This window comes from Morone saxatilis, unplaced genomic scaffold (genome assembly GCF_004916995.1).
Source record: "Morone saxatilis isolate NCDOM2014 unplaced genomic scaffold, NCSU_SB_2.0 Contig15, whole genome shotgun sequence".
NCBI lineage: Eukaryota > Metazoa > Chordata > Actinopteri > Moronidae > Morone > Morone saxatilis.
In genome coordinates, this window is record NW_023339707.1 from 2,661,593 (window position 1) to 2,672,607 (window position 11,015).

Consider the following 11,015-nt stretch of genomic DNA (forward strand, 5'->3'; position numbering starts at 1 on the left):
GTCAGCAAACGTTTTCACATGTGAGGCCGCAGGTGTTAATTCAGCTCAGATTATTAACGTACACACATTAGGGGCCAAGTGCAGGGACCGGGAGCACGGCCGTGATCTACATGGTAGGGCTCTGATGACTGACCGTCAGCTTTTACAGCATTTTGACAAAAGATGGAACATCACGTGCCAATGATTCATCTCCACATGAGGAGGAAGCTCTAGACTCATGATAGTGTGCATGGCTGTAAAAAAACAAAAAAAAACATTTTATACTGTCCTTTATCGAACAAAACAGGATAATAAACATATAATACTCAGACTATGAGGTTAACATATAAAAAGTACTAGACATATCAACAGAGATGAGGAAAATGTAGAAAAGGTAAAGAACTGAAGAATAGAAAAAAGGCATCTTAAGATTATGTTAAGTGTGAGAAATGGTGCTGATGATTGCGACGCAGGAGGTGGTTTGGTATGAGGACAGAAAGAGAGAGAGAGAGAGACGCAGAGAAGAAGAAGAAGAGAGAGAGGAGACGAGAGAGAGAGAAAGAGAGAGAGAGAGAGAGAGAGAGATCTCTGTACTGAAGACATCCTGACAGTTTACAGTCCTCCTGGTCTTCACACCTCTGGGACAGAGTGATCCATGGCTGAGCGCAGGAGGCCGGTGGACATCCTGGAGGAGAAAACACAAAGCACATCCATAAGCTCGTCAGTGAGTAGGATCAGGCAAAATCTATCTTCACACTGGGTTAGTTTAACATCGTTACACCTGCTGTTTGATTTAGTTGGTAACATCACCCATTACTTGATAAAGGGCCGCTTCCAAACCAAGACAAGGCTCTCGCTCTTTTAAGAATATCCTTCCCAGACTTTTTCAAACGTTGTCTTGACAATTCAGGACACCACTTGCTCACAAAGATTTGCCGGTAGGCCTAGAATTGACCACTTAACCCCCGTTTTATTCCTACTCATTACAGATAGGGGTCGGCATTTCTGAGACACTTGCTGATTTGCTTAATTTGTAGATTTGTCCGCGCCGTCTCCACTGAACTGACTGCAGTTTACTACAGTTTTCCTCTAACAGTAACATTACTTTACTTACCAAATTAAGTAGAATTTACAGATTTTTTTTTCATCTCACCTATTGGCCAATTAAAAGAAGTCGGAAGTGTTGTATGTATGTATTTATCAACATTTCATGAGAATACTGATCACAGCTCTGGCAAAAAAAAAAGACCTGAGGCCGAAAAGATCGCTGCAAGTTTGTTCCACACCTGGTAAACCTGAATGTTATCCTACCAACAACGTAGGCAATCTGAGTGAGGGGCTAGAGTACAATTAAACATTTCCAGGATATTTGGTCATTTTAATCACTTTGCAGGTGTTTCTGTGACTAGAAAACTAGTCTCTACATTTCCAGATGTTCCATGTTTTCCAGGAAGCATGGGTACCGTAATAAATCAAGTGAGAAGTAGACTAATTTCCCCATAAGGCTTCACTTCCCAGACCTGGAAGCTCTGTCCATTAATTATATACTGTCAATAATGTGGACCATGAATTAAAATGATACCTTGTGGCCGTTTAGTTCTGGTCCACTTCCTGTTTAGACTGACTTATTACGAACAAACCAATGGGAGTAAACATGGAAGTCATATATAGATACACACTGACTCAATGATTGGACAGTTTTGGTGATGACCATACTGCATTATGGGTGCTACATGGATCCACCTGTCAAATTCTGGTGACTGACAGCAGGTCATGCACTTCAGTGCACCTTATGTGTAGTTACTGTGCCAACGCCTCATTTTATATGATAATGACGCTAGATTCAAATGCTGAAGTCCTACCTCTTAATCATGTGTTCATAGACGAACTTTGGCATGATGGTGATGGTCATGGCGGTCGGAGAGGTGGTCAGAATGTCCTTGATCTGGGAATCCTGGAATTTTAATACAGAAAGTGTGACAGTGACATGTGAGGACCTGAATAATGACATACTATCAAATTTGAGGTTTTTAAGTAAAGTTAAAGTCCCCCTCCAATCAAAACTCAGTGTTTCTTCTTGTTTCTACAGTGAGTCTGATCTTCACTGTGCAGAATGATGTATGTGCAGAGTCTGACACTGGAAGGATGATATATGTCTGGAGGGGATCTTTAACATTTAGGCTACAAACACATTCAAAGCCTTCAGGGCAGGATGAAACTAGACGCCTACCACAGAAAACGCTGGACGAAAAGCTAACTGTGGCTACATTACCAAACACCTTTTTACTTCACATTTGCACAGACTTGGAGCTGCTGAATGCTGAACTTACTTACAAATGCTGCACGCTCCCACGTTACACTACATTCTGCCATCCCAATGCAAAATTGAAATTAGCACCAAACATTTAAAAAGCATCACATACATTTGTATTTAAACTTTTGTGTTTTCGCACAACACAAGATCAATAAAGTTCATCTTGTCTTACAGCTTCACTTCCTCTTATAATGAGAACTATTTGATGAAAAGAGTCGTATACAGAAACAAAGTGTCTGACCTTCAGTCCAATTATGTTTTGTCCGTTGATTTCACAGATGTAATGGTCAGTCAGCAGGCCGTTGCGAGCAGCAGAGCCATCCTTAACCAGAGAGGTGATTTTACCAGACTTGTAAATGAAGCCCACATGGCCTGAGCTGTCTTTGTGCATGGTGATGGTGCGCTGAAATGGCCTAGAAACACAAACACAGAGCATTAGGAATCCACAGGCATAAAAAGCCAATCCTGAGACTCTTTCATTGAGAACTACAACGAACCATGTTCATTCATAATTAGAATGAATAGAAAATACTGAAAACTCAGAAACAGATGGCGAATTCAAGATAACATGAAACTCTCATTTGATAATGTCCATGAAACAGCCAGCAGAGGGAGCCAAACATTTCAGGAAACCATTTAGAAAACAGATGACAGAAAATCTCACCTGTTTAATATTAAGGTATATACATACATACTCTTTAACACTTTGAATGCAAATTAGGGATGCCCATGTTTTTATATATTTTATATATTGCTACGTGATGATCGGGTAGCAACCTCTCATAAACCTCTTTTCTTTGAACTCCAACAGGCTGTTAGAAATATAAAGAGTTGCGTATGTGCATTTAAAATCCTGACCATTAGAACTCAATATAACAGGCAAGATAATGTAATACAATAAAGCACCATTTACACATTAGATAAATGGATGTCGAGTAGTTTCTAAGTGTTGCAATGTTAAACCACAACTGCTTCCCCAAACGTAAAAAGACAAGTCAGGACTACAGATCTCCACATTGGAAAAAAACCACTGAGGACAGATTCATCTCATGTATTATTCCATAATACATTTGAATGTACATTATAGTCTAATGTGGAGGCTCACAAAGCACTTCTGAGTAATTTGCTCTCAATCTCTCAAAAAAAAAACTGGACATGCATTATTATTAAAACTATTAGAAAATATTTGTTGACACGTTTGACTGAAACAAACTAAAATACTCCTCACCTGTCCCTGACCACGAGCTCAATGCGGGTCTCAGCTGCGGCCTTCAGGGCCTTGTGGGCCTTGTCTACGCTCCAGCCGGCACAGTTCTGCCCGTTGATCTGAAGGACCTGGTCCCCGAAGCGCAGGCCAGCCAGGGCCGCGGGGGAGTTAGCCTGCACCAGCTGGACAAACACTCCCTGAGAGATGAAAAGAGGAAACAGATAAAACAAAGTGAGTCCGAGGACTGGAGCAAGACAGGAAGACAGACACTGATAGTGGAGAGAAAACAATAGAGCAACTCAAAAGCAAGGAAAATGTTGCAAAACAAAACAGAACCAGCACGTCTAATGATGTTCACACAATGTGACGATGATGTCCTTCATTTTGAGTAATTCCACCACTAACTAATTGAATCTTTTAATCTTTTAGCCAAATCATTTCAGTCAATTCAAAGGCTGTCCACTGTATTTGTGCAACTGAATACAAATAATAATGAATAATTTACTGCATCCAAGTGCCCATTACCACCCACTAGCTTCCCCAGTTATCTAAAGAGATCAAGCACAAACTTTGTTTGTTTTCCTTTCAACATATTAATGGTTCTTTGCTCTCTGTACCGATAATAACCCCAGTCATTAACTTTAGCAAGTTACCCTAATTATAGCCAACGCACATGTCCCATAATATTGACTTGATTATAAACAGCTGAGCAGTTGTTGACTACTAATGGGTAATATAGTTGTGGTCAACATCATCAGATTTATCCAAATAACACTAATGCCTGCATTATAATGACCGTTCCTTGTAGCCGCTTTAAGTTGTTCAGTTCAGGCTTGTGAGCAAAACCAAGAAAAAGATGGATCCATACACGTGAAATGATTAGATGTAAGCCAACCTCAAGCTTGTAATGTTCAGTATCTGTGCCAACTCCTTCTAAATGAGTCAGACACTTCCTTTAAATCAGTAAATATGACATAAATAAGACCACCACCCCAAAAAGTAGTTGACCATTTTTTCCCCACAAAACCTTGTGGCTAGTATTAGTTGCTAAACTAGTATTGGCCTCTAGTGCACATGCTTCAGATATTGAGCAAAACATGTTAAACATTGAGTGTGTACACCAAGTTAGGCAGAGTTTGACCCAGATCACGGACCATATGTTGCAGTAGAATACGAAAGTGTGGATATCCTTAGTCATCAGTGTTGTCAAAGGGGTGTTAACAGCAGTGAGGGCCTGAATAATTCATGCAACAACAGGTGCCACAGGTCAAAGACTTTGTGCTGCTGACTCACATTGTCGATGGCCCTGAGCCGGAGTCCCACTTTCCCGTCCTGGTCCTTACAGAGGATAATCTCCCGCAGCCCTGGGCGGATCTCTGCCCTCCTGATGCCGACGTCAGACCCCGTCACCGGCCGCACCATCCCCCCGACGCCTGAGCTGGAGGGAAGTGCCACTTGCTGCGGAGGGGGAAGCCAGACAGAAAGGGAGGTGAGGAAGGAAAGAGGTGAGTTGAGAAGCAAGAAGAAGGAAATTGAGTGAGAGAGGGAGGGGTGAGAGGAAGAAAGTATTACATTTAAAATTCAGCTAGAGAAAAGGAATGCTTCATCAAACAGAGGTATGTGGGAGGATTCAATCTCATCTCCTCCTCCGCCAGTGAATGAGATGAGGAAAGCTTTGGACGCTGCTTTTGAAACAGCATCATTAATGTGCTTTTGATCTAACAACGGTGAAATTAAAAACATCAGGAGAATAATGGTCGAGGTGAAGATATCAACGAATGGCAGCGAACACAGATGGTTAAATGCCAACTGACAAGCTAGGGTTGCTGTGAGAGCCTTGACATCTGCAGGATCCGCATGTACACAATACACACACGCAGTTGGAGGGGAGTGAAGAGCTTACACCCTCCCACACACACTGCTCCAGGCCCGCGGTGAGTCACTCGGTAATGTGGATCTCCAGGAACAGAATACTGTTGTGCTCTGATATATCTACTAAAAACAGGGTTTTAATCACGGTTTGAAGCGAGAGGCTTAAAAAGATACAATATGTAACATTTCTGCATTAAGATGTCTAAAAATGACTACACCGGTTAAACATTTTGTTGAGATGTGTTCTTACATTATCCAAGTTTCCAACAATGTTCAAACCCAGAGAAAATCTGAATTTTATTCAAGGTAACAATGCATTTGGGTGCCTGTCGATGGCATCACGGCTACAAGTCAATACTAGCATAAAACCCCTAAATCTGATATCAAACTGTCAGCGGTCAGGTTGCATTGTGGATGATGTAGGCACCAGGTTTTGACAAGGAATATGACTGTGTTCTGCTGCATGGATTTTTATCCTTTTTTTCCTTTAAACTGACCATCATGGGTCAGTGTCAGGAGTGCAATGCAATCCCATGGAGTACTCTTTTAATAATGCCTCCACACTTTTCACATGTTTACAAAAACACACTTACATTGTCAGCCACAGGCAACAAAGCCAGGTTCCTCTGGACTTCATCACTGTTGAGAGCCAGACCCATGTAGTCTCCCAGCTCCTCCAGGTTCGGGTACAAGCCTGGAACGATGTAGAGAGAGGTGGAAAGGGGGAGGGTGGGTGAAAAGGGGAGAAGGACGGAGTGAGGCCGAGCAGGTGGGAGAGGAGGAAAGTGAGAGACAGGTGGTTGGTAGGGTAGAGAGACCAGAGGAGAGAGAGAGACACATTACACATTACCAAATGTTACATAATGAATAAAAGAATATATACTAAGAATCTGGCGATACAATACGTATCACCATACAAGGGTTACGATTCAGTATATTGTGATACTGTAAGCAAGGCCATATATTGCCATATATTAAACTCGTTTACTTTTTGTGCAGCCAGAACAGTGGGTCTGTATTAGTATTCATTACAGTCCCTGTAACATCACAGCCCTCAGTTTACTTTTACAACACTGCTTTCTAGCGGTTCAGGCTTTCACCAAAAAAAACTAACACAGAATCATTTTTCAATATTTTCTTACACTTGTACTTTCTGCCCATGCTTTCTATTAGTGCTTCTCCTAAACTGCAGCACTGAAGACAGGTCTGGTACTGTATCCATTTTGTTGTGAATTCACATGTGTGCAGTACCCGTTCTCATTCTTTCCTACACTTTATATTTACTCATGCCGTCCATCACAGCGGGGTCATGCTTGAGCTACAATGTTCCCTCCATTGGAAGAATGCTGATAATGAGCACTCTGTGTTGCAGTGCAGTAAAACTTTCCTGGCATCAGTATGCACTTCCTTGCTATGACGGAAAGGCGAAAAGTATTTGGTATGATCTATATGTTATCTGTATTCATGAGACCTTCAGTGGGTCAGGTGGAAGCATCTTATCTCTTCCTCAGAAAAATCTGGTCTAGTAACAGTTCCCGGATATGAACCAAGATGCACCTCTGCATTCTAACAAACTCATACAAATGTAAGATATGGTTGGGATTAAGCTTGGTGTTCCTGCTACTGTATCTCTCCTCTGTCTTCTTCACTGTTTGGACAGTGTGTACCTGTGTGTCCCTCTCCTTCCCTCCAGCATCACTGTTCTGGCAACAAGAGCCTGTCGTTGCCTTTGCAGCAGAGCAAGGATTACTGCATTTATCCTGGCAAAGGTAAATCAAGGACATGTATGGAAGGTAGTGAGAGGTCGGAAAATAAGTAGAAGCTACATCAGCCAGGGGCTACGTAGTGGCAGACATGAATATGCCAGTTTTGTAGAATTTACTGCCTATTTACATTGTTTTAAAGTACTGGGGAGTCTACATGCGTGTCAGTGCCAAGAAGAATGGCAGTATGGTTTAGATGGGGCAACACCCAACGAGTCCTGCATATGGGATTGCTTTTCCACCATATGCTACTAGCAACAAGGAAGCAATGCCCTGCTATATTTTGTCCTTTAACTCCCTGTCTATACTGAAAGCAGAAGGAGTGTGTCACATTGTGAAGGTTGATGCCACCTTGCCAGTCGGGAGAGGAGCCACAACATCTTTTCCATCAAAGTAAAGTCCGGTACCACTGTAGTTTCTTGCGTGATTTTGTGATTCTCACGAGTCCAGCTACATCGCAAGGTTAGGCACTGCCTAAACTGGAAGAAAAGACTTTCTTTAAGCTGTCTTTCAAACGTTAACTACCGCTATCATAGTCGCCACATACTACCCAAATCACCGGTATTTGTCGACCTGGGAATGAGACTCAACAATCAGCTATCTATTGAAAGAATGACTGACCCCACCTTTAAGTACCAGATTAACTACATGGTCCACACAATAATAACAGATCATTTGGGCTTCTTATTTTGCCAAACAAGTGTCAGCTGAATACAGATTTAACATGTATACAAGAATGCAAATTATGTGGATGAATTAATAACATACATCATTGTACTAATGACTTAAGTATCAGTGCTACTGCTGGAACACAAAGAAACCTTATTAGAGATAACATCATAGCTCATTTATCGTCTGATATCTGGCAGTGTAGGGTCATATTACGCCCTCATAAATGTGGAAGTGGGTTCCCAAGAGAACTTTATAGTTGGCTGTATTGGCTGATCTGGACCAGTTGTTGGCATGTCTTTACCAGGAATCACAAGTTAAGAGACAAAAGTGGAAATGGAACAAACAAGGCAAAGGTTGGGCCAGTTAACAGTGTAACAAACACACATCAACCAACACAATGTACATACAGTATGAGGAAGTAGCTCAGGGAATTGGATCCATGTCAATACTTATGTAAATGTATATTCACTGATGCTCTTTGTTTCAACAGCAATGCCAGGTGGAGTCAAGTCTAAAGTCAACATGGTTTGATTAAGTCATTTCAACCACACACACACACTCCACCCAGACAAATCAGCAGTTACAGGTGACGGCTCTGGTCATGGTACAGAAAATGCACAAAGCGAGAAAACACCCACACATTGTTGGCCTAACATCAAAAGTATATATACAAGTATATGAAATGATAGAAAAATCCAGATCCTGATTCATCCTTTACTCCTACACTAGGCCCTAATAAAAAACCACTAAATGCATTTCATTATTTCACAAAACTGAGAAAGCCTAGTCATAACAGTTGCCCTCTGTGTTTTCCTCATTTATGTTTGTGTGCTCTCCTGTTTTATCACCGTCTCTTTCACTGAACTCTCCCACACACGCCTGCTCCACATCTACCCACATAATGTGAAAAAGTGAACTGCTCTTTATTTCAATTCAATGCTATTTCACTGTTCATGCAATTTACCCCTCGCCTGACCGCTTTCTTCTCAAATGTCTATTTTCAGCTAGAGCTTCACAAATTAGCCCTTGAACTCAAACCCCCCTAATTCCAAAAGGAGCCAGTGGACAGATAATGATTTTCATATTACGTACGATTTCTCCATACCATGCCTGAGTATGATTGTACACTTGTGTCACAATCTACCTGACACTTGCTTATGTAGTTGCTACAGTGTAGAAAACCCCGCCAATCACAAGATTCCAAGCTCATACACCTCACTTGTGCAAGTTAAAACTCAATATAAGGCGGAAGTTTCCCTTTCTACAGAGCTATTACATAAGAGTAAGAGAAAATGGTGGAAAGCTGGCTCATTAAGTGAACGACAGCCACAAGAAATGATTAACAGGGTACAAATTTATTTCCTACTTTCTTGTTTTAGTACTATTGTTTTCACACCTCATGGGAACCCGAGTAAACTTGAACCATACTGAGGCAACCTTTTGAGGTGGCCAGGTCGTTAATCCGTACCCAGGTGCGGTACACGGTGTAAAATGTGTCTAATTGATGCTGTACTAAAATCACAATTTGCATTATTTTGCAGCTTTAAAGACCTTGAAAGAAAGAGAATACGTCCTGCGGTTGGGGTGATTTAAAGGCAGTGATGGCAATTTATAGCATTAGCGTATCTGGCTGGGCTGTGGTCCAGTGTTGATGTCCCCTTACACCTCCCCTCTCTGCTTCTATACTCAATACCAGCAGAACAAACTCCTCTCGTCTCTCCTCTAGCTCACCCTTACGCCCGCCCTCCTCCCTCCCACCCTCCTTTTCAAATCAACTCCTCCTCCTCTCTCTTTCTCCCATCATGCCCCGTCCCAGCACAACTGCCAGAGCCAGTCACCATGGTGACTCATAGCGAGCTCTGCTGAGGTAAAAACAAAAGACCAAAGGCCTACAGGACTTTGCATCCAAACTGAGAAAAGAGAAACTGAATGAGTGGGAGAATGTGAAAAGGGGGGAGAAGTGAGTGAAAATCAGCTCAAAAGTTGTGTTCTGTAATCTCTAAAGAGCCCCTTGCCCATCATTTACACACTTTTACTCTTTTGTGGATGCCTCCTTTTTCTCTCTTTCCTCCCATCTCACTCTGGCTTACTGCAGACTTCAAGCCTACTTGCACACAAACTCAGAAAAACGTAAACCCCTGAGCAGAAATACAATGAGAGACAAAGACACAGAGAGTCACAAACACAGAGGGAAAGAGGGAGAAATCAGCTGGTGTGGGGAGGCCCATTTACTCCCGTTATTGTGCAAAGACCCCATAACTCCTCCTCCCATCCCAGTCCTCTCACACCACCCGTCCTTATCCCTTCCTAAGACTACAGAAGTGTTCTCCGACGAAAGACACAGAAGCACAGACCCCCCACATTGAGACACCAACCAATATCCAGTATACGAAGCACAAGGAACAGAGACTAAATGACAAGGAAAAACGGAAAGCAGATACCAGTGAAGGTGTTTCTGTTACAGTAGTTTGTAACACATTTTCAGTAGTATATGTGAGACTCACTCGATCCTGGCATCCCAGCAGTGGCAAGCTGAGGCTGGTAGGCTCCCTCAGTGATGGCTGGCATGGGGGTGGCAGTCTGGGCAAACTGGGCCTGGGCCTAGAAAGTAATCAGAAGCGCCAGTCAACTGGGGGTGTACTTGGACATAAAATGGTAAATACTGGATGAAAGGCAGCTGTCATCAGTAGAACATAAACGAGAAAGGAGAAATGATTAAAGTAGTCGACACTCAAACCCCAGAAGAATGGTTTTACTCAGAGGGAACCTCCATATACTTCATTAGTGAGCCTATGCAACACACCTAATGGTAATTTATTCTTTCACAACAGTGTACAGGAGTTATATCTTCACTTACATGCAAATGTAATGCTAAAAGTTGAGCTCAGTGAATTTTCTGTTGACTTCAATGAAGCTGGGGGACTCACAAGAAGCAGAGCCCAAGACATCCTGACTTTTGGTCCGTGATATGGGTCAAGCTCCAAAAATACTGGATTGCATTGCCCCAGATCCTCCTGACTCCTAAATGCTCACTTCTTTCGAACCCCACACCACCAGCAGGCTCTCTGTTGAAAGTCTCAAACCCAATCTGAGATATGTTTTGAAACTTCTGAAAGTTCCAGAACCACAGAAGACATTATAATACTGTATCTGCTTTCAGAGGTGGTGTGAGCTGAATTTAATGCTAATTAAAGCTGCAAGCAGCGTT

The 11,015-nt window shown here is 42.2% G+C and overlaps 1 protein-coding gene across 1 annotated transcript in view; it reads right to left on the bottom strand.

Annotated features, from left to right (window-relative positions):
* Positions 1–226: 226 nt before the first annotated feature.
* The window catches only part of sdcbp2 (syndecan binding protein (syntenin) 2), a 15,935-nt gene continuing 5,146 nt past the window's right edge, over positions 227–11,015 (bottom strand). The window contains exons 3-9 of the mRNA XM_035657269.1: positions 10,312–10,408; positions 5,966–6,066; positions 4,794–4,958; positions 3,522–3,697; positions 2,535–2,706; positions 1,842–1,933; positions 227–664 (exon numbers count right to left, since the gene is read on the bottom strand). Coding sequence (XP_035513162.1) covers positions 610–664; positions 1,842–1,933; positions 2,535–2,706; positions 3,522–3,697; positions 4,794–4,958; positions 5,966–6,066; positions 10,312–10,408 — 858 coding nt within the window. The 3' untranslated portion in view covers positions 227–609. The remainder of the gene's footprint in view (positions 665–1,841; positions 1,934–2,534; positions 2,707–3,521; positions 3,698–4,793; positions 4,959–5,965; positions 6,067–10,311; positions 10,409–11,015) is intronic.